General features: G+C 44.8%; 1 protein-coding gene across 1 annotated transcript; it reads right to left on the reverse strand.

Moving 5' to 3' along the window:
* Positions 1 to 3,642: 3,642 nt before the first annotated feature.
* LOC311106412 (centrosomal protein of 170 kDa protein B-like) lies at positions 3,643 to 23,946 on the reverse strand (the record flags this gene model as incomplete). Its single annotated transcript, XM_084148740.1, has 19 exons — positions 3,643 to 3,905; positions 4,084 to 4,135; positions 4,252 to 4,345; positions 4,466 to 4,554; positions 4,818 to 4,955; positions 5,582 to 5,620; positions 5,858 to 6,029; positions 6,176 to 6,434; positions 8,581 to 10,389; positions 10,482 to 10,605; positions 10,841 to 11,029; positions 11,380 to 12,668; positions 12,779 to 13,306; positions 13,482 to 13,598; positions 15,012 to 15,129; positions 15,299 to 15,355; positions 15,466 to 15,546; positions 16,736 to 16,825; positions 23,842 to 23,946. The coding sequence occupies 19 exons, from the start codon at positions 23,944 to 23,946 to the stop codon at positions 3,643 to 3,645; spliced, it is 5,613 nt and encodes a 1,870-aa protein (XP_084004866.1).
* Between the last annotated feature and the right edge of the window lie 122 nt (positions 23,947 to 24,068).

Here is a 24,068-nt window from a genome sequence, read left to right on the forward strand (position 1 = left end):
TGTTCCAACAGCAAGGCTCAGATCAACATGGCAGTGTTGGCGTTGTATATAAATGTCGAAATAATGTCTTTAACCTCCATATCACACTCAAACTGAAGTAATGTCTATGTTGTACAATCTGTGAGCGCCTCAAAGATCACGTTCATTTGTACATATCCACTGTATACATGATTCACGGCAGACTTGGCTTCAGTGATGTCTTTCCTCACGCTAGCGTGAGTAAAACAAATAAGTGGTTGATTATAGAACCTCCCACAATGCAGGGATGGCTGCAGGATGAAGTTGGTGAAGAAACCTGCAGTCTTCATGACTTGATTTGACATTTGATCACATGGTTTTTGTAAAGTTCATGTAGGCACAAGTCGGACAATTTTTATCCCCATAATGCAACACACTTTGGAAGTGATCCGCTCGACCGCGCCCATTATCTCCGGTGCTGCTCCTGACAAGTCATTTTACTGAGTAACTTTAAGATCACTTTATTCAATTGTACACAAGATCCAATCGAAAGTAGACTTCTGCTTTTACCCAACCCCTCCGAAAAACACACGCATACATACACAGGTTGGAGCAGGGGGCTGGCGCTAGTGGAGCAGTTGTTGTGGGAGGTTTAAGTGCCTTGCTCAAGGACACAACAGCAGGCAATGGCATCTAGGATTTGATGCCAACAACCTTCCAGTTGCCATGCTCACTTACCACCTGATGTTTCCCTTCAGACCCAGGATTCGAACTGGCAACCCTCCGGCTGCTGGCTCGCCTCTAACCGCTAGGCTACCTGTCGCCCTATGCTTTGTACACCTGAGGCAACATTAGGCTATCCATTCTTAAAGTTATTGACAAAATTGCTAAATTTCTGTTTGGGAATCATTGGACAGCAATTGTCAAATATTGTCACATAGAGTAGCAGAGATTTTGAGACTTTTGTGGGTCTGGCCCACGACATCTGTAAGCCACAGTGTGATGTGATGCTGGCATGGTTTTATGGGGAGGCATAGTTTAATGGAACAGTTCCATTACAATGCCTCCCATCAGAACAAGAACAATCTTAAGATTTGACCTTTTGTTCCCAAGTCCTTCCAAAAGTGTAGGCCTACCCACAATGCTATAGTCTCGGAAATCCCAGAGCAACAGCACTGTTGCATTCACTGTAAGCTGGAACATTGGTGCATTTTGGGATGCAACCTGTCTGTCTACTAACAACATGATGTAGTGTACAAGTGTAATTGTTCTGTATGTCATCAACTTTTTGTTAAATATAACATCTGTAATAAAATATAACATTTTATGACTGAAATCAGTTTATTAAAAATTATATGATGGTACAAATCAATGTTCACGATGATGCACAAACTGGTCCATGACATTTGTAAATATATTCAGTACAACAAAAATAATAAATGAATACATCTGGAAGAACATAACCGTTTAATTTAGAAACAACATTGTAGCCTTCAGTATGACCATAACCTCAGTCATAGAAAAAAAAATGCTTTTGACATATACCTGACAGATATTCACATAGTTTGGTTTGCACTTTGCAGTAATTTTTCTTTTTAATACAGCTTATACTTGAGTTGCATGCATTGTAACAAAATGTATATTTAGAAGCAAGTAGCCCAATGCTGACATCACCCTTAGCAGCAGAAGTGACATAATCAGAGCAATAGCCAGTCAGATGTCTGTTCTGGGTAGATGACAAATCCATACATTCTCAATGGCTTCAAGGTCAGTGAACACCATGGCACTAATGATGATTGTTAAAAAAAAGCTTTGCTTTTAGCATAGATATGGTCTGTTGTAGGCTTAAATACTTGACAGAAATCAAACTGATAAGCACTACTCTAAAACAGCCTGCCCTTGAAAGTTAAAACATTGCAAAATAAAAATGTCAGCCACAAGTCATTGTATTTACTGCTTAATTAAACATACTGCTTTATTTCCAGTTCTACCCATGGGTTATGAGGTGTATCTCAGCATGAAAAAGTGCACATTTGGTGAACTAGCCTGAACTCTCACCCAACTAAACTACATAATTATGGTACACGTGCACTTTCACAAAATAGTTGTAAAATATTTGTTTTTTCAGTTCTTATTCTTTAACTTACATCTATACAGCATTCCTCGCACACATTCCCACCTATCCCAGCTGCCTTGGCAGACGGAGGGAGTAAACTGTGACATTGGATCAGCACACAACAGCTACATAACTCATAGGTGCTCTTAGTGCACACACACCAGTGGAGGCTGCTGAGGGAAGGACGGCTGATAACGGAATGGCATCAAACACATGGAAACCATGTGTTTGATGTATTTGATACCATTCCAATGATTCTGCTCCAGCCATTACCACAAGCCCGTCCTCCCCAATTAAGGTGCCACCAACCTCATGTGACACACACACACACACACACACACACAGACACACACAGGGGACAATAAAGAACTGCTCCATTCTACCGTTACAAAGCTAGCACACTACAATACAGTCAAATTGGGGCAATTTTCTCATTTGAAGCATCTAGGTTAACTCATCCCTTCACTCTTGAATCCTCAAGCGTTCTCTCCTTCAGACACACCAGATAAACAAGCTACATCAGTACCATACTATCAACTACTCTGACATAAATATAGTGCCACTGCCAATAACATGAAATCACAACCATGAAGCTTCATCATTGATAGTGTCATCCAAAGCTTGGTAGAGAATGACAAAATGGATGACTTAAATAATACCTCAGATAGTTGTTTGACCAAACTTAACAAATTAATTAATTCAAAATGGCAGCATATGAAAATGTTTTGACAAGTATGTTTTTCCCATCCTTCTGATGCTGTTTATTGTATACCGTATTTATTTGGGATCTTGAACATTCTATGATACCCTATACTAACATTCTGTACGCACAACATTCATATAAACTAATCTTAAGTATTTTCATAATATCAGACAATCAATTTGAAAAAAAGGGAGAGTGGTGGTCAGTTCATTCAGCAGTAGCTTTTTGCCAAGCAGTAAAATGTCCCAGTCGCTCAGGAATTTAATTAATCATATTTTACAAGACAAGCATATAACACCACTAATGTCCTCTCTAATTCTGCCATAATATTGAAGCAATCCAGCACATGTTCTCATGGACACCTAGTAGTGTTTTTATTATGATTATCATCACTATGGTAACAAAGAAGGGGCAAGGATGTAGCCTGTCTTATCTTGGTCATCTGGCCAAACCTAGCCTGGTTGCTGTCTCTGTTCAGCTATTGCATTCCACTCCTTGCCAGTCCTGTCATTTGCCAAATTACAGGAGTGGCTAAGAGTTATGTTAGCTGAAAAGACTGGTACCCAGACTAGGCCAAACCTACAGTACTGGGCAACCACACATTGCACATAGTAGAGGACAAGTAGACAAGGCATATGGACATTATTTTGTCCACAATCCACTCATTAAAGCAAGCGACAAGTTACCCCTTATTTTACCCAGCTTTGCCTACTTTTAGTTGAGCTTGTGCAATATGGAAGAAGCAATTCTAAACAGCGGTACTCAGTTACACCTTTACCAGTCAAAACGCATGTACAGTATACTGTGTCATGATGGTTTTACATTACAACCATCAGGAGATGCTACAGAAGCCTGGGATCACTGATCAGGCCATAAAGTTTGCCCCTTTGTGGCCTCGAGTGGACCTCTTGGTGCTTTCGTTGGCGTTGGTGTTGGGTTTGGAGGTGGTGGGGCTGGTAGAGGGGCTGGCACCATGCTGTCTGTCCCCAGGCCCAGTGGGCTTACTGGGGGCTTTCTTCTGCCGCAAGGGGGACCTGATGGCCTGTCCTGCTGAAGTCGCAGCAGCCACCGCTGTCACCTTAGGTTTCCCACTGCCAGCTCCACCGGGTTCCACAATGCTGTTGATCACTATAGAACCAAAGGAACATTCACTGTTCTATTCAATTCCATTGGCTGGATCATGTGCTTTCAGCTTTATTTAGATGTTCTGAATATGTTATGCAGATATGAGGCCGTTCAGGAAAAGCAATTCAACATTTCACTCCCAATACATTTTAGGAAAAAATTAGCCATATGTAACTCTTACTTTCTAGTTGTTTCTGTACTCTTCTCAGCTCGTTCAGGATGGAGGAGATTTCCTGTGAGAGTAGAATTAAAATGATGACGATTACACATTTTCCCATATATGATGACCTCAGTTTTACACCAAAATGGCTACCAATGTAAGATGTATGGCTGGCTACCAATGTTGTACCTTATTTGATGTTTTGAGGATGGGGACTTCGTTTTCAGCATTGATCTTCGCTTCAATCTCCTCCCAGGCCGCAGTCTTGTTGTGGAATAAAACCCTGACAGAAAAAATACATAGTATAATCTAACTGAGCCAAGCAGAGAGGAAATAATTTATTAGCTCTTTTCTATTTAACAGAAACACAAGGTAAGAGCGGAGGTACATCAAGTTCCCTTACTTCATTTTCTCAGCCAGCTGTTCTGTGTTCTCCCGAATGGCCTGAGAGAGCTGAGAAACAGGGTTCAACATCAGATTGTCCAAAATCACCTGGAAGGAGAAAATGGCGTACGTCAAACCCTCCCCCCAAAGTATTCCTAAAGTAGTTTCACCTGCATAAATATACTTTAGTCTAATTCCCAGCAGACCAAAACTAACTGCAATAGCTCCTTTTGTGTAGCCTGAGTGCCCGTTTGTTTATGCATGAGCCAGCTTTGTTATAGTTGTGATATTCCTAGGTTTCCAAATCATTGATAGGTAGTGAAAGTACTATTCTAAAATAGAGGAGAAACAAGTGTTGACAGGAAAGTGACCTCTTCACGGTTCCACCGTGGCTTAGAGCTTGGGTCTTGGTCATTCATGTTAGGATCCAGGTCCATGACAGCAGAAGAACCTGGCGATAGTAGAACCTTCTGGTAGTTTAAGCTGGCTTCAGGGATATGTTGGACCAGCTGGAAAGAGAATAGAATCAGAGCATGGTCCGCACGTTCTGAACAACCGACATGACCATGACTACTGAGGGAGTCAGTGCCTCAAGGCCTTCTACTGTACTTCAAGGGCACAGTGAGAATAAGAAGTGAGAATATCTTTGTTATACTGTCCTAGAGAAAAATCAACCAGTGTGACTAGTGCTTTGTGATCACATGCTCGAAGGCAACATGCGGGGGTGAGAGCAGTTGAACTGTGAGCAGTGCATTTTTGTTTTGCTGGGATACAAGCAGGAACAAAATGACGTTAGTGGAACGTGAAAATGTGCCTGTTACAGTGAGAGTTGCAGTGAAAGTCTGTAGTGAGCCAGTGGCAGGCAGGTATTTATGGTCCTGAAAAGCTGTCACTACAAACAGTCATTAAAAACACATAGAACATCCCAGTGTCATAAAATGTAAGAATCTGTAGCATAACAATCCAACAAAATACCAGTGTTTGGATTAGTGATGATAGCATGAAGAGTGTGGGAGCAGGGAGGTGAAGAGAAAGAAATAGAAACCGTTGCAGGAGAGAGAGAGAGAGAGAGAGAGAGAGAGAGAGAGAGAGAGAGAGAGAGAGAGAGAGAGTCTGATGTATCTGAGGTATGCACCTGAGATGGGAGGACCCCTCGCAAAGATGTATATGGCCTCTGTACAGTAGAGAACAGAGACATGCTCATGAGAATCTAAGACATGATAAGGCACTTTTCACTGAGCCTGTACAGAATATTCATGTAAAATATTTAGTGGCACATTGGTAAAACAAAATCTCATAGGCTGCAGTGCCGTTGTATTATGCATTGGAACATTACAACAGGATGGAAATAATGTGAGGTACAGGCCAGGGGGCATGTTTGAATTGTATTATGGGTAGTGGGCGGGCGCACCTCTTCCCGGCTAGAGATAGGGATGGTGGAGGCGGGCCCGGGCGTGTTGGTTGCAGAGCTGGGGGAGGGGTTTGTGCCCATTCCAGAGGAACTCTGGGAGTCCCCGTCCCCCGCCACGTCATGGATCTCACGGGCCAGGATGGCAAGGTCCTTGGCCAAGTCCTGACTGAGCCTGGCAAGACACAAACACAAGTCACGACCATATAGAAAATACATACGTACAGAATGCATGTTCCACAGCTGCCAATCATGAGACTCAGTAAGTGGTTTCAGGTGATACACAGTCAAGCCATAGTTAGTGCCATTATGTCACCCTACTTTGCTATCTCGGCGCTGTGTGTGGTCCAGTTCTGGTAGTGGTCAGTCTCATTCTGGACCTCGTCCTCCTCAGTCTCCAGTGAGCCGGACTTGGACCGGGCGACTGCTGCTACTGCAGCCTTCTCCTTCTGGGCCCGGGGGGTCTGTGTGGCAGCAGACGTGTGGGAGGAGCGTTTGTGTTTGGGGGTTCCAGAGCTGGCCTCATATTCCTCCTCAGATGTGGAGGTGTCGTCTGAACCTTTCTGCCTTCGACAGGAACCTACCAGAAAACAGCATGGTTCATTTGACCAATTTCATTAAATTACAGGATTATTCCTCCCAGAAATAATCCTAAAAACATAGTACACTCTAAATCAATCCTCAAATAGGAAGATAGGAACAGTAGACTAGTCATTCACATTAATATTAACAACATTATTCATTGCCAGACCCTTGGGATTGCAAATATTACTCCACAATATTGATACTGATACATAAGTACGTAATACACATCTACAGTGCATTCGAAAAGTATTCAGACCCCTTGACCTTTTCCACATTTTGTTACGTTACAGCCCTATCCTAAAATTGATTAAATTAGTTTTTTTCCTCATCAATCTACACACAATACCCCATAATGACAAGCTTTTTTTTTTTTTACCCTTTACTCAGTACTTTGTTGAAGCACCTTTGGCAGTGATTACAGCCTCGAGTCTTCTAGAGACGCTACAAGCTTGGCACACCTGTATTTGGGGAGTTTCTCCCATTCTTCTCTGCAGATCCTCTCAAGCTCTGTCACGTTGGATGGGGAGCGTCGCTGCACAGCTATTTTCAGGTCTCTCCAGAGATGTTCAATTGGGTTCAAGTCCGGGCTCTGGCTGGGCCACTCAAGGACATTCAGAGACTTGTCCTGAAGCCACTCCTGTGTTCACTTGGCGTCGTTGTCCTCTTGGAAGGTGAACCTTCACCCCAGTCTGAGGTCCTGAGCGCTCTGGAGTAGGTTTTCATCAAGGATCTCTCTGTACTTTGCTCCGTTCATCTTTCCCTCAATCCTGACTAGTCTCCCAGTCCCTGCCACTGAAAAACATCCCCCAGCATGACGCTTGGCATTCAGGCCAAAGAGTTCAATTTTGTTTTCATCAGACCAGAGAATCTTGTTTCTCATGGTCTGAGAGTCCTTTAGGTGCTTTTTGACAAACTCCAAGCGGGCTGTCATGTGCCTTTCACTGAGGAGTGGCTTCCGTCTGGCCACTATACCATAAGGGCCTGATTGGTAGAGTGCTGCAGAGATGGTTGTCCTTCTGGAAGGTTCTCCCATCTCCACAGAGGAACTCTGGAGCTCTGTCAGAGTGACCATCGGGTTATTGGTCACCACCCTGACCAAGGCCCTTATCCCCCGAATGCTAATTTTGGCCGGGCGGCCAGCTCTAGGAAGAGTCTTGGTGGTTCCAAACTTCTTCCATTTAAGAATGATGGAGGCCACTGTGTTCTTGGGGACCTTTAATGCTGCAGAAATGTTTTGGTACCCTTCCCCAGATCTGTGCCTCGACACAATCCTGTCTCGGAGCTCTACAAACAATTCCTTCGACCTCATGGCTTGGTTTCTGACATGCACTGTCAACTGTGGGACCTTATATAGACAGGTGTGTGCATTTCCAAATCATGTCCAATCAACTGAATTTACCACAGGTGGACTCCAATCAAGTTGTAGAAACATCTCAAGGATGATCAATGGAAACAGGATGCACCAGAGCTCAATTTCAAGTGTCATAGCAAAGGGTCTGTATACTTATGTAAATAAGGTATTTCTGTTTTCAATTTTTAATAAATGTGCAAACATTTCTAAAAACCTGTTTTCGCTTTGTCATTATGGGGTATTGTGTGTAGATTTGATGAGGAAAAAAATTCATTTAATCAATTTTAGAATAAGGCTGTAATGTAACAAAATGTGGAAAAAGTCAAGGGGTCTGAATACTTTCCGAATGCACTGTATGCATAATATGGGTCCAAATCTGTTTAACAATAATTTACATGCACATCAAATTTCGGAGAAATGAAAAAATGGATGTGTAATGATGTTTGGCCAGGAGCTGTATTTCTATGGAAACGGCAGCAGGCAGCAGAGGGCATCATCACACTGCTTCGTAGCGACTACACTGATCTCCTACAAGACAAGCCACAATACAGCCTACCTGCATGCATCTCACCAAGGACACATTCACTATGAAGGGTGGAAAAGGTAACTTCAACTCAGTGTCAGGCCCTGTTTCAATAATCTGATGATACAGTAAATGACCTTTAAATCATGATTTATGGTTCAGGATAAAAAATCATGTTGTGTTCTCTGCAGTGCTTTGAGCAAGAAAATGGCATTCCTATGCATATTTGAGAAGTTACTTGATGGTAATTTTGACAATAATACTCACTGGTTGTGCTGGAGTATTTAGCCCCGCTGGAGCGTGTGCGGGTGAGGAGCTGCTTCACGGGGGCTCCGGCCCCTCTTGTGGCCCCCTGCTTGGCCCCTGCTTCACCCACTGATGTCTTCCTGATCGGCGCAGTTGATTCTGCACTCCCATTGGAGAAGCCATGCCGGGTTGTAGGGGTCGTGGTGGAGGACTCGTTGTCACTAGGCGTAGTGAAGGAGCCTGTTCGCTTCCTGGGCATGGCCAAGATGTCCAGTCTGGAGAGGAGCTTCTTCCCATCAGCAGACACCTTGCTGGGGGCACCGATGTGGTCTGAGTTCTGGGATCCCCGGTCAGTCTCAGTTCCCTCGTTGTCAGAGGTCTCTCCCAGACGTGCCCTGCGCAGCATGGATGCCCGGGTGGGCCGTGGTGCTGACAAGCTGTTGGAGCGGATCAGTGCCTGCTGTGCTGCACTCTTGGGGGTCTTCCCATTAACCTCTTTCTGTAGGGGAGCTATGAGCTTCTTGTTACGGCTGGTGGGACGGGTGCCAGTGTCGTGGTCAGAGGCAGTGTCAGGCCAGTGCTGGCCAGAACCCTGCTGGCCCTCTGATAGGTCCAGGGAGCCGCGGTTCCCCGTGCTGCGCCGCATCTGGAAGTGCTTGGCCTGCTCGGCCTTGCTGCTGGAGTTATCACTGGCAGCCGCGTGGTTGCGACGTTTCTCTGACAGGCGCTCACGGGCCGTGGGCTGGCGGTGGCCCTTCCCCTGGACAGATGGACTGGAGGAGGATCTCTCCTTCTGGAGGCCACTGACGGCCATCCTCTTCTTAGGGCCTGTGGTGACAGGGGTGTTCTTGTTGCTGACCAGGCTGACGGTGCTGGCTGTATCCACATCTGATTCCCCAGACAGAGAGTCGTCCATGTGACTGGAGGAGCCTCCTCTCTTAGAGCTGTGTCTGGAGCCTGAGGAGGGGAATGTGACCTCCAGAGAGGAGAGAACGCCATCTGCTTCTTCCCTGAGGAAGGGCTGTGGGTCCTGGGCTGTCTCTCTCCTCTGCTCCATGTCGCTTAGGGTGGGGTGACTGGAGATGTGGGGGAGCCTCTTGATCTGGACATCATCACTGGGTCGCTCCTTGGTGAAACTCTCCTGCCTGACGAACGAGGAGGTCCCCAGGGTGTCTTTACTCTGGTCTTTAGAGTCTTTATCCTGCTGGGAGTGGAGGTTGGGGGCTGAGTTGTTGGGCTTTACGCCCGACCTCCGGGGCTCGTGGCTGCTCAGGTGCCTGATGAGGACAGTGGTGGGGGAGGTTTTGGCAGTGGTGTCTCGCCCCCTCTCAGTCCCCTGAGACAAAATAGGGCTTCGGGCCAGGTCCGGCTTGCCTGAGCTGCCATCCTCAGATCCAATGTAAAAGGAGGTGGACTTGGTAGACTGAGTCGGAGACAGCTTATCTCGACCCTTATACTGAGGTCCAGTGTCCCCGGGCGAGGTAGCGCCACTCTTCCTCCCCTGGCTCTTCCTGGTCCTCTCCAGCACAGAGCCATCGTCAGAGCGGCTGGCGTCACTCAGGCTGTCTGGGTCTACATCGTCCTGGACACACAGACTCTGGGTGTTGTCCTGATACCGGGGCGTACCACTACTCCTCTCCAGGGGGGGTTCGGGGCCTGGGTAGGGGGGTTCGTGGCGGATCAGGATGCTGGGGGTGGGGCTCTCTGGCTTGTCTCTGTCTCCAGGGGGAACCTGGGGAAGCAGCCTCCTGGTCCTACAACTCTGGCTCCCCTCTAACTCAGAGTTATCCACTCTGTGGCTAGGTATCAACCGACTCATAAATCCCAAATCTAGGACAGAGAAACATCATTTTAATTCAGGCTTTTTGCTGTTTTCTCACATAAGTTCTGAGCAGAGCGGTCAGTGGGTGCAGATATCTCACCTCCCTCTGCAAATTCCCCTTGAGGTGGAGTAGAGCCCGGTTCTGCATAGCTGTCTGCCAGACTGGCCCAGCGAGAAACCCACTTAGGCCCCTCCTCCTGTGCTGCATTGTTAGCAGACTGCACCTGAAACAGTGGAGGAAACTATAAGGGGTTGCATACAGCTCTACAGAGCACAACGTTGAAGGATAACTATCATTAAAATCTCCTTCCAAGGACAATCCTTACATTGTAAAGAGCACTGTAGAAGCCAAAGGGAGTATCAAGGAAAAACAAATGATAAACATGCATAGGTTTGGGGTGGAACATGCAAACATATTAGATCCCTTATTTCTCCAGTAGCGTAGGACGGTGACGTTACCTGGATGGGGCCTGATGGGGCCCCACTGAGGGTGGCTGGGTTAAAGCCATGCAAAGACACTGCTGCCATTTGATCCACAGTGCTACCATCACTAGGCCGGAGCATTGCCAGCTCGTCCTTGCCATCATTAATGATGGGTCTATACACTCCGGCACCACTGTACTCTGGTGAGTCGAGGACACCAAACACCTGTCAGGGAGGGACAGAGCATGCATGAAGTAGGTAGGAGAAGAGATTGGACAATGGGACTTTGTAAGGGGAAGAAGGAAGGCGGGATTGGGAGGGGGTACTTGTTAGGGGGAGGAAGTTCAAAGCATGCGTCGCTCAAGGTATTGTCATCAAGGCATTATATGGTTTATTATAGAATTATACCACTTGTTAGAATCGTAGCATTTAACGTCAGAATCCAAACAGTTGAAAAGCTACCGTAAAATAATTACACGCATGTGAAAAGGTCCACCATCACCCCCAAAAAGAAATGGTGGTGGCAGAGACTTTAAAAATGAAGAACGAGTAACCACTGACTACTACAATCTCACCTGGTCGATCATGTTGCGTGCCTCCTCCACCTCTTTGTCCTGGGACTCGATGGTGTAGGTGCCGGCATCACTCAGACTGTCCTCTTCCTCGTTCCTCACCACCCTGGAGGCTTTAGGGTCCACCCCACGCACCCCCAGACCCAGGGGCATCAGAGGGGGCATGGAGTGGATGGGTGAGTGGACTGGGGAGGCAGTCTGGACAGGGCTGCGGGAGGGGGGGTGGGAGAGGGCTAGGACTGGGGAATGAGGGGCAGGAGTTGGAGAGTAGGAACGTGGTGCAGTGGGTTGCAAGGGGGAGGAGGGATAGGAGACAGAGGAAGGGGGGTCTAAGGGGGACGGAATGCAGGTGCGTGAGGGTGACATCAACATCACCGGGGGAGCGGACATGGGAGGAGGAGACGTCTTATCCCTGGTGGGAGACAAGGCTCTGTGGCCTGCATCCTTCATCAGGAACTCTGCTGCAAACTCCTGGGCCATCTTGGACTTCTTCCCCACACTGCCAAAGGGCTTGATGGTGATGCCAGATGAGGCGCGAGAGGAAGGCCCAGAACCGGAGGAAGAGGAGGCACTGCCTCCACTCAGGGGCTCCTCTGTCTTCTCCCTCTTCAGGGCGCTAGACCTCTGGGACCCACCGTGGCCCTGGCCCTTCAGAGGAACAGTCACCTGCTGGGTGGGAGGGATGTGGCCGTGCATGGAGTTTGGCCTCTCCCCCCCCTTCCTCCGCTCCAGCTTGGCCTTGAGGGCGGAGTAAGAGTCTGCGTGGGCAGGATTGGCTGTGAAGGACTGCGAGCGTTTCTTGCGCGGGTTGTCGTCGAAAAACTCTATGATGAAGGCTTGCTGGGTGAGGGGCTCCTGGGGGCCGGGCTTAGAGGGGCCCATGGTGGGGGAGCGAGCCTCAGGCGGGCTTTGAGACAGGGGCCTCTCAGGGGCCACAGGAGAAACTGGGGTCAGTTTGGGCGGAGAAAACTGAGACTGAGGCTGGAGTAACCTTTGTGACGGAACTGATTGCTGCGACGGAACTGATGTGACTGTCTGGTGTGACTGGACTGACATAACTGAGTGCTCTGACTGGATCAATTGGTGCGACTGGACTGTCTGCTGTGTCTGTTGTGACTTGACTAATTGGTATGACAGCACTGTCTGTTGTGATGGTTCTGACAGCTCGGACAGGGAAAGTTTTGACTGGATCGAATGTTGCGACTGGACCCGGTGGTGTGACTTGCTTCGCTTCCCTTTCCCTAAGACCGGGTCCTCAGAATCACTCTGGGTCCCATCGTCATGGTGGTGCCCTAGAAACAGATACATTCAAACCGCAAATGAGGGACAGGAAACACATAAACAACGCCTTACAGACCTTACTGATTTCTATAAAATATTTCTCTAAAAGTACCACACTGACCTTTGAGGCTCTTGATGTTGACGGCCTGGTCACTCTTGACACTGTAAACATCCTCACACGTGGGACGTCTCCTCATCATTCTGACATCGCTGTGCACCAACCAATCTACCACCTTGCACTCGGCTGACATCACCTCAGTGGGTGTGGTGGCCAGAGTTTTCCCGGACGCCTGCTGCTGCTGCTTCCTCTGGCGCGAGGAGAACTTGGTCACGTGGTCCTTGATCTTGATCTTGCCTGGCGTGCAGTCATCAAACTCTATGGTGAAGGAGGCGTGGCTCTGCACCACAGGGGGACTGGGTGTGGTGGGGGTGGGAGTGGCTTGGGCAGAGGGCGTGTCTGTGTCCTTGGTGGGGATCTCATGGAGCTCTGCCCCCAGGGACTTGGGATGCAGCTGGAACTCCTTGGTAGGGATCTCAAAGTAGCTAGGCTCCCGGTGGTAGGGGAAGATGGACTTTCCCTGATTGTCTCTGTACTCTAACAGGGAGCCATTCACCTCTGGATCTAAGGCTGAACCTTCCTTTGGAATCTCTGCAAATGGATAGATGTCAAAGCACCAATTAAGCACCAACAAGCAAATTAAAGGACAACCACAAACCATTTTTTGTTCATCTCTATTCTCTAAAAAGGAACTGCAAACATTTTCCAAAGTTTCAGAGTATTCAGAGTATTTGAGAGAAAGGACCACTAGTAACGTGGGACCGACCTGGGTGACCCTCCTCTGGCCTATTTCCCTCACTGTGCTGTCCTTTGCTGGCCGCATCCTCCTCCCCCCACCACGAGGGCTGGCCATACAATGGGGTGGGTCGGGAGGTTGGAGCCTCTGTGAACATGCACGGAAACACACAAACACACACGCACGCACACACAGCCAAATGAGAGAGGAGTAATCTTTCTGAACTGCAGCAGTCATCCATCTACTACTATTGGTCCACTGGGAGTTTAGAGGAAGAATATTCAAGGTTTGTCGCTACCCCACTAGAATACATCAAATCCATCTCTAAGGTAGATACTATGGGGGCACTGGCAGCAACCCCAAATGAAGATAAAGTATGTTAGATATCAAACCCTATGGATCAGTTTTTCTTCTTCAGTATCAGATGACATTTATTTCACATACCCTATTACATCATTCAACCCATGTTTCCACTCAGGGTTTCTTTTCATACCTCTTGATGCTAATCAAGACAAGTGCTAACATCAGACACACATAAGGCATGTTATTTATGACACAGTATTTCATCCAGTGTGTCCAACACATCCAGTGGAAGTCCTTTAGGCAGTGTTCATTCAGAGTTTTATTTGAGCACAGAGGCTACAGTAAATGAGGAGATTAACTGTGTTGATTTGAGTGTGGATTCAGCTGTATTCCACTGACTTATATTTGTCATCACAGCCTCGCAGGGCACACAAAAGGTTTTTCAGGTACAACACATTAGCCGGAGAGGGCACAACGCAGCCTATTCCGATATAGCTGTTGAATCAGCATCTGTTAGTTGATAGATAGTTGATCATGACCCGTTTATGGCTTCTTGGATTATATGAACCCTCTGGCAGAGAGCTTGACAGGGGTATGGCAGTGTGAATAACATAGAGCAAAAATCAAGCAGGCCATCGGTGCTGAGCTGAGCTGAACTGTGACTATGGGTGCTGCAGCCGTCACCATGGAGACGGGATGTGACCAAATGCAGCCGCCGGAGAGGGTGGCAGAGAGAGGGATGGAGGGAGAGTGAGGGATGACAAAGAGGGGGAGGGGGAACATGTTCTGACTGAAAGAGGTTGAGCTGATGCTAACATCATAGTCGAAGGACAGGGACGTTTTCCTTTTCTTTAGAGGAACAGAGCAAAGCTAAAATACTCCTCATCCTCACACACCATACCATTCCAGGTATTAGTGAGTCACAATTTATAATCAGAATGATCAAACCTATTCAATCTAGGATATTCTGCCAAGTTAAAACAGTTGTGTCATTAAGCAGTGACATAAATGAAGAGAAAGCAAGCGATGTCATGTTTAACGTACCATGATGTCCCAATTCCCAGAGTTGTTATGAGCTCAAAGCTTAAATCAAAGCATTTAGCTATCCAAACAGGTCTATCAATATGATTACTACATGTATCTAGACCCCCCACCCTACCCCAACAGGCGATGAGCTTTGTTCAGAGAAAGAATATACTGGGGGAATATATGGTGGAATAGCAATTAAACAGGTTTGAAGCCTTCGCTAACACTTACCTTGAGACAGAGATTTCCTGTCTGTCTTCTCTAGCTTGGACTTGTCATCCAGGTGCTCAGCCCTCTTCCCCTCCGAGGCCTTCAGACCCATCTGCAGCTGGCTGGTGTATTTCTCATGCTGAAACAGCAGGAGGCACAACACAACTCACAAAAAGAACACACTCAAGTTGCCAAAGAGAGATCCAGTAAAGTGAATTGAGGGTAGACTAGAACTGTCTGAAAAGCTAGTCCAGATTAGGGTTTAGTGTTTAATATAGTTGATGTTAGCATTAGCATAGAAATCTGACCTTGAGTGCCTCCTCTGGGACTTTGTGTTGGCTCCTTTCTAGGATGTACACATGGGAATGTAAATACTAGGTTAAGGCAATAGCCAATCACATCACATATTTATATAGGTTATTATGCATACATGACACAAGAATTATGCATGTATGACATGAGTGAGAAAAAGGATATCATATCCGAAGCGAATGACATCAGACAGTTTGAGGGTGATGTAGGTCTGGTCTGGGATCCTCAGGTCATTCACAAAGGTCTAGAGGGGAACACAACATAGTTGGTTACTGTAAACTGGAGATATTGAATGAAGACAAGTAACAGTCTCCATGAGGTACTGGGATAGACACTGTGCACCAGTCATCCACCTTCAACACTCAACACAAGAGAAAGAATGTCAGTGGTATTTCAGTCCAGTACAGAAGAGTAACTGTATGGTTAAGGCCAGGGAAACCTAGTGGCAAAGCCCACTGTACCACATAGAAAGAGAAAACAACTGGAGATGTAACGATGCACAAGTTACAGGCCCTTAACTAAAAAAGTATACATATTTTGTATTGTCATATACCGGATAGGTGCAGTGAAATAAGTTGTTTTACAGAGTCAGTCATAGTGGTACAGCACCCCTGGAGCAAATTCAGGGTAAGTGCCTTGCTCAAGGGCACATCAACAGATTTTTCACGTTGTTGGCTTAGGTATTCAAACCAGCAACCTTTCGGTTACGGGCCCAACACTCTTAACCACTAGGCTACCTGCCGCCCCAGGTAGTTACAGACAATTAAATACAGGCCCTTAGCCTAACGGTAGCGCAGGGCTAGTTTGACATGATTGATCCAGTCCAGTGAAAGCTACTTGGAATGTTTCCATGTTGCCCGCCTACTACGGAGGGAAGTCTGCACCGGCAGCAAAACAAACGGCACTCTGAAATATTTAACAGCTAGCCTCCCGCTCCGAACCAAAGATGTCCCATTTCACAGCACTATCTGGAGGCTTTCCCATTTAAAAGGAAAATATTTGCTTGACTATTCAGTAAAATGGCGTCAGCAGCACTTTTAGACCGCAGTTGTCATGTTGTATGTATGTAATCATAACAAGTAAAGACACAGCATTTACATTGTCACTGCACAGTAGCCTACATTTCAGCAGATAGAAAAACAGAAAATCTCTTCATAGGACAGAGCTTAACCATTCATAATACACTAATTCCCTGCTTCTTTTAGCTAGCATTAACTTACATATGTAAAATAGATAAGTGCCATTAAGTGCTTGCTTAAGCTGGTTATCTACTATGCCAGGCTTCGAACTACTTAATAGAATACTGAAATATCTAGCGCCTTTTTGATCTAATTCTGTCTTTGTGTATAGTAAGAGAGGGGAGTCCTTGTACCAAAGGAAGTTTAACATTCTATTTAAACTTTTCCCTGCCCCTCCCTCCCGTGGGTACTCACTCCATTGAGGCTGCCCAGGTCTTTGACCAGGTGCTCATCTGTAGCAGGGTTGTAGTTGATGACAGCATGCTGCTTGTCCACACTTCGAGACTATAAGAGAAAAGAGAGAACCATGGATGGTTACTTAAAGAGCAGGTTTACTTCACCTGTGCCCTACAATTATAATCTATTTTCAAATAATGTAATACTACATGAATAAGTACCATTATTACATATATAGTGACTGGAATTCCTCACATTTACATTCTGCAGTGATACAATTTGCAAGACTATTTTTAATACTCAGCAATATCTCCATTACTCATATGAAGTAAGCAACATGTCAATACTTTGTATGATCCTCTATACCCTCATGCTAGGAAGTTTATGGGTACAGGTGCATCTGTACAATACTTATTCTGCACTTGATTTAGTCCCTATTGGAACCAATGGAACAGAACCAAGCGCAAACTTGGCCCAAGAAGCTATGTAGCTCAACTACACGTGTGGGAAAGACTTCATTCAATACTAGCTATGTTCAATACAGTTCACCATAACACGCCTCATCAAACTAAGCCACGTGCCATCCATTTCACCACACGTGTTTTATTTTGTTTGTGGGACTTGACTACGCAGAGTTAGAGTACTCTCACAACCATATCCCCATTTAAAGATAAATAATTCAATTATACCGTACTATCTAAAAGCCTTGTCATGTTCTGTGTCTTTGTCTCAATAATCTGAGAGATACATGCCAACAGGCCTCTATAGAGGCAAGTGAACCGGAGGATGACTCACTAGACATTGCTCGTTTCGATATTGCTCGTTCTGATATTTCTTAATATATTTTTGGGTATATATATTTTTGGGTATCAGTATTGTACTGTTAGACGCATAAGCATTTCGCTGCACCTGCTTTAACATCTGCTCATCTGTGTACGCAACAAATAAACGTTGATTTGATTTCGATAATGAATGGTATCTCATGGTATTTGGTGAATTGTATGAATGATGAGCAAAATATACTCTACATTCACATCCTCCTACTAACTATTGTGCCTAATACAAATGCCTTGAATGTCCTCATTATGAAAACCGGTGATTACCAGCGACTGATCTCTCTCTCTCCTATTTACCTACTCCAGCATGACACTTCAAACAGGGCCAGCCATACAACGGTCTCTCTCATCACAGGACTTGCTGTTGACATTCATGTCTTTATTCATCCCTCCCTCCATCCCTCCATTATACAGACTCACACGCCAACTGAATGTGAACAACAAAGGTCAGACCCTAGGAGGTGCCTGGCTGTGCAGTGTGCACTAATGCAATGGAAAGTTTCGTCTTGATGGTCACTCATAAAGAGCAGTGTTTCTCAATACATTTCCCACCCACAAACCATGTTCATGAGTACAATACTAAACAGTGGGCCATGTCAGTTGAAAAAGATATCCCTACTATGATAGGTGATAAGCCTAGACAGTGGAAGGAAAATGGAAATGCTCCAATGGAGTCTCATCCAGGAAGTGAAATGGGTCAGAGAGACAAACTCAACCACCTCATGACAGGAGTCATCATCCAGACAAGTATCCAGAGTGCTTCGGACAGTGACCTGAAGCATTCTGCCTAGCCAAGTTGCTGGGCTAGTTGCTGTTAAACACATAGTGATAAAATACTTAGTGACACTGAAGCCTGATACAATAGACAAAGGATGGTAGTCATGACCCACCTCAGATGGGGGCCCCATAAGACTGAACTAAATACTATATGGCAGTAATGGCACTAAAATGGCTAGGGGCCACAATAGTAGTCTCTTAAAACAGTACCTTGGTACACACATTGTATCTAAATTATGACAAATAATCCAGTTAAATAAAATGGTGTAGCTGCACCAGTGTGTCATATATTCAAAACAGTGTTTTGAGCTACACAATACCATTATTGTTGCCAGATGTATGAGGTAGCTTTCACCTCTAAACAAAAAGGGGGGTGATGAATAGTGCTGGCCTCAGAGTCACAGACACTGCTGTGGCTCGGTAGGTAGGACAAAGGCCTGTTATCTGTGGCCAACAATACTGAGGGGGTGTAAATTACACACAACATGGGGAAGAGAAGGCCTTTCTCACCTACATAGGGGTCCAGGAGGATCAGGAGACTTTAAGTGCAGGTATGGAGAAAGACATGGACGGCAACACTTTTTCACAATACAAACTGGGTTTAGATACAAAGAGCAGGTGAGGAAGCATTAGTCCTATAACACAATGTTGTTCTGGGATAGCAACAGGCCCGCCATTCGCCGGGTGAGGAAAAAGTCCACCTCAGCTGTTGCTATAGGTAACGGCTGGCCAGATCAGAGGAAGCTGCAGGGCTGACAGCTCTGCATCGTCAGGATCTCCAAACTGGTGCCACAGCAACTGCCAGGGACTATATATACTGTGCTTTAATGGCCTCTTTTTCACTACAGTTCTGGTTCAATACTTTTGTTGACAACTGGACGACTGGTTAATCTTTCTGAAGGTGTCTTCCTCTAGTAGCAAATCAAAGTGTATCTTTTGTATCGAAATCTAGGGGTTGAATTTTGGAATATCCAGGGCTGAGGCTTTGACTGACAAAAGCCTGACACAAATAATAGAAAAGCCAACGAGAAAAGCATCTATTTCAAAGTCCAGTTGTCTCTTTAACAGTACAGTTGTCTGAGCTATGCAGTGAAATGGGACATCAATGTGGCTATAAATAGCTGTATGTAAATCACATTGTTGCTGTTCCACCCACATATCAATAAGGTAGTGATCTCCAGCCGACAGACAGAGCGCTAGCCCTAACCGGACAACAACCAATTTCGACATACAGTACACCATCTCATTAAACATCCCAACATAAGAGTCCTTTGTTGAGAGGCGTCTGCTTCCTGATTTCTGTGATGCTTGATGTCCATTTCCCCTTCATGCTGCCCCTTCCTACTGTATGGTAGCCAATCAGATTGTTCTAAAAACATATTTTACCATACCACAAACAGTCAGCCCAGGGGGCGTCATGCACCAATTATTTTAGAGGAGGCACGAAGTACAGTGCCTTCAGAAAGTATTCACACCCCTTGACTTTTTCAACATTTTGTTGTGTTACAGCCTGAATTTAAAATGGATTAAATAGAGATTTTGTTTTATCACTGGCCTACACACAATACCCCATAAAGTCAAAGTGGAATTATGTTTTTTAATTTATTAAAATGAAAAGCTGAAATGTCTTGAGTCAATAGGTATGCAACCCCTTTGTTATGGCAATTTTTTTTAAATTAGTAACAATTTGCGTAAAGCTGCAATATGTAACTTTTTGGGCGAACCGACCAAATTCACATAGAAATCTGTCGTTCTCATCGAAAGCAAGTCTAAGAAGCGGTAGATCTGTTCTATATGTGCTATTTCTATGCTTCCCATTCTTACGTTTTGTTTTTGCTCTTTTGCTTTCGGTTTTGTACACCAGCTTCAAACAGCTGAAAATAAAATATTTTAGATTATTGAAAGGATATTTCACAGCGGTTTAGATGGTACAATGATTCTCTACACTCTATTCTCTATTGGTTATTTTGTCACTTAAACTGAAATTAGGCAAACTATTCGAATTTTAGCAACCAGGAAATGGCAGAGCGATTTCTGCATTTTGCAGCTTTAACAAGTCACATAATAAGTTGCATGGACCCACACATACAATTATCTGTAAGGTCCCTCAGTCGAGCAGTACATTTCAAACACAGATTCAACCAGAAAGACCAGGGAGGTTTTCCAATGCCTCGCAAAGAAGGGCACCTATTGGTAGATTAAAAAAATAAAAAAGCAGACATTTGAGCATGGTGAAGTTATTAACTACACTTTGGATGCTGTATCAATAAACCCAGTCACTACAAAGATACAGGCGTCCATCCTAACTCAGTTGCCGGAGAGGAAGGAAACCACTCAGGGATTTCACCATGAGGCCAATGGTGACTTTAAAACAGTTACAGAGTTTAATGGCTGTGATAGGAGAAAACTATCATTGTAGTTACTCCACAATACCAACCTAATTGACAGAGTGAAAAGAAGGAAGCCTGTACAGAATACAAATATTCCAAAACATGCATCTAAAGTAATACAGAAACAAATGTGGCAAATAAATTAGCTTTTTGTCCTGAATACAAAGTGTTATGTTTGGGGGAAATCCAATACAACACATTACTGAGTACCACTCTTCCTATTTTCAAGCATAGTGGTGGCTGCATCATGTTACGGGTATGCTTGTAATCGTTAAGGACTGGGGAGATTTTCAGGATAAAAAAGAAATGGAATGGAGCTAAGCACAGGCAAAATCCTAGAGGAATCATCACTGGGAGGTTAATTTACCTTTCAGCAGGACAATAACCTAAAACACAAGGCCAAATCTACACTGGAAATGCTTAAGAAGAATACAGTGAATGTTCCTGAGTGGCCGAGTTACAGTTTTGACTTAAATCTACTTGACAAACTATGGCAAGACCTAAAAATTGTTGTCTAGCAATGATCAACAACCAATTTGACAGAACTTGAAGAATTTTGAAAATAATAATGGGCAAATGTTGCACAATCCAGGTGTGGAAAGCTCTTAGAAACTTACCCAGAAAGACTCACAGCTGTAATCGCTGCCAAAGTTGTTTCTACAAAGTATTGACTCAGGGGTGAAAATATGTACACTACCGGTCAAATGTTTTAGAACACCTACTCATTCAAGGGTTTTTCTTAATTTTTACTATTTTCCACATTGTAGAATAATAGTGAAGACATCAAAACTATGAAATAACACAGATGTAATCATGTAGTAACCAAAAAAGTGTTAAACAAATCAAACTATATTTTATATTTGAGATTCTTCAAATAGCCACCCTTTGCCTTGATGACAGCTTTGCACACTCTTGGCATTCTCTCAACCAGCTTCACCTGGCATGCATTTCCAACAGTCTTGAAGGAGTTCCCACATATGCTGAGCACTTGTTGACTGCTTTTCCTTCACTCTGTGGTCCGACTCATCCCAAACCATCTCAATTTGGTTGAGGTTGGGGGATTGTGGAGGCCAGGTCATCTGATGCAGCACTCCATCACTCTCCTTCTTGGTAAAATAACCGTTACACAGCCTGGAGGTGTGTTGGGTCATTGCCCTATTGAAAAACAAATGATAGTCCCACTAAGCCCAAACCAGATGGGATGGCGTATCACTGCAGAATGCTGTGGTAGCCATGCTGGTTAAGTGTGCCTTGAATTCTAAATAAATCACAGACAGTGTCACCAGCAAAGCACCCCCACATCATCACACCTCCTCCTCCATGCTTTACGGTGGGAAATACACATGCGGAGATCATCCGTTCACCTAAACCGCGTCTCACAAAGACACGGCTGTTGGAACCAAAAATCTCAAATTTGGACTCCAGACCAAAGGACAAATTTCCACCTGTCTAATGTCCATTGCTCGTGTTTCTTGGCCCAAGCAAGTCTCTTCTTCTTATTGGTGTCCTTTAGTAGTGGTTTCTTTGCAGCAATTTGACCATGAAGGCCTGATTCACACAGTCTCCTCTGAACAGTTGATGTTGAGATGTGTCTGTTAATTGAACTCTGTGAAGCATTTATTTGGGCTGCAATTTCTGAGGCTGGTAACTCTAATGAACTTATCCTCTGCAGCAGAGGTAACTCTAGGTCTTCCATTCCTGTGGCGGTCCTCATGAGAGCCAGTTTCATCATAGCGCTTGATGGTTTTTGCGACTGCGCTTGAAGAAACTTTCAAAGTTCTTGAAATGTTCCGTATTGACTGACCTTCACGTCTTAAAGTAATGTTGGACTGTCTTTTCTCTCTGCTTATTTGAGCTGTTCTTGCCATAATATGGACTTGGTCGTTTTCCAAATAGGGCTATCTTCTGTATACCCCCCTACCTTGTCACAACACAACTGATTGGCTCAAACACATTAAGGAAAGAAATTCCACAAATTAACTTTTAAGAAGGCACACCTGTTAATTGAAATGCATTCCTGGTGACTACCTCATGAAGCTGGTTGAGAGAATGCCAAGAGTGTGCAAAGGTAAAGTGTCATCAAGGTAAAGGGTGGCTATTTGAAGAATCTCAAATATATAAAATATATTTTGATTTGTGTAACACTTTTTTGGTTAATACATGATTACATATTTGTTATCTCATAGTTTTGATATATATTCACTATTATTCTACAATGTACAAAATAGTAAAAATAAAGAAAAACCTTGAATGAGTAGGTGTTCTAAAACTTTTGACCGGTAGTGTATGTAAATGAGATATTTCTGTATTTCATTTTCAATACATTTGCTAAAATTTCTAAAAACATGTTTTCACTTTGTCATTATGGAATATTGTGTGTAGATGGGTGAGAAAAAATAAATGTAAACCATTTTGAATTCAGGCTGTAACAAAACAAAATGTTGAATAAATCAAGGGGTATGAATACTTTCTGAAGGCACTGTATGTGAGGATGGTTGGTGAATTTGGAGAATTTAACATCAGTGTGCCCCCTCCACAAAATACTGCTGACAGATCTTTTCATAAATAATTATGATAAAACATAGGCTGAAAATGAAATGGATAAAGAAACACTGGTCTATACTACTGCACTGTACAAACACACGCACAAGTCAAATATTGTTTTTCCTCCAGACAGCAAACTTTGACATGATGGGATAATAACTGAGCATGCATTCTGAGGGAGGATAGCTAAAGACATCTTCTGACTTTTGAGCAATTTGTTGTCTTTCATGCTACACAGAGGAAAGAGACAGTGGCTGAGGAGGGCTGAAGAGGGTTGTCTGACTGGGTGGACTACTCACTGTCCGATGGGCACAACTACTAGAAGCTTTATCTACTGCCGTGCTCTACTTCAGCCACAGACATCATCTCTGAATGGTCTTAGTAGTCACCATGTTTTACAAACAGAGCTCTCCTCTTCCTCATGAAGGAAAGGACTACAGAGTATACAACACCAGCAGACAATGCTCTCTCTAGTTATCTGTGCCGGAGGATAAAGTTATGCATTTGATTAGAGAGTAACATAAACATCAAGCGTTTAAGGAGGTCTTCAGGTTGGGGCCAGGGTCACATCACCTACCTGCAGCATGAGTTCACAGTCCTCCCGGCCCACGAAGATCATCTCCCTTGGGAGGCGGTGGCGGGTGCCAGAGCTGCTGACTAGGAACCATGATGTCACGCTCATCTTCACAGGCCCCCTAGGAAAGCCCTTTGCATCCTGGGACACACAGGGGACACATACAATGTACAGTATGGTATACATTCAGGGAGGTGGCCATAACCATCGGTCATACTGACCAATTGTCC

This window comes from Coregonus lavaretus, assembly GCF_964263955.1.
Source record: "Coregonus lavaretus genome assembly, chromosome: 31".
In the NCBI taxonomy this organism is placed as follows: domain Eukaryota; kingdom Metazoa; phylum Chordata; class Actinopteri; order Salmoniformes; family Salmonidae; genus Coregonus; species Coregonus lavaretus.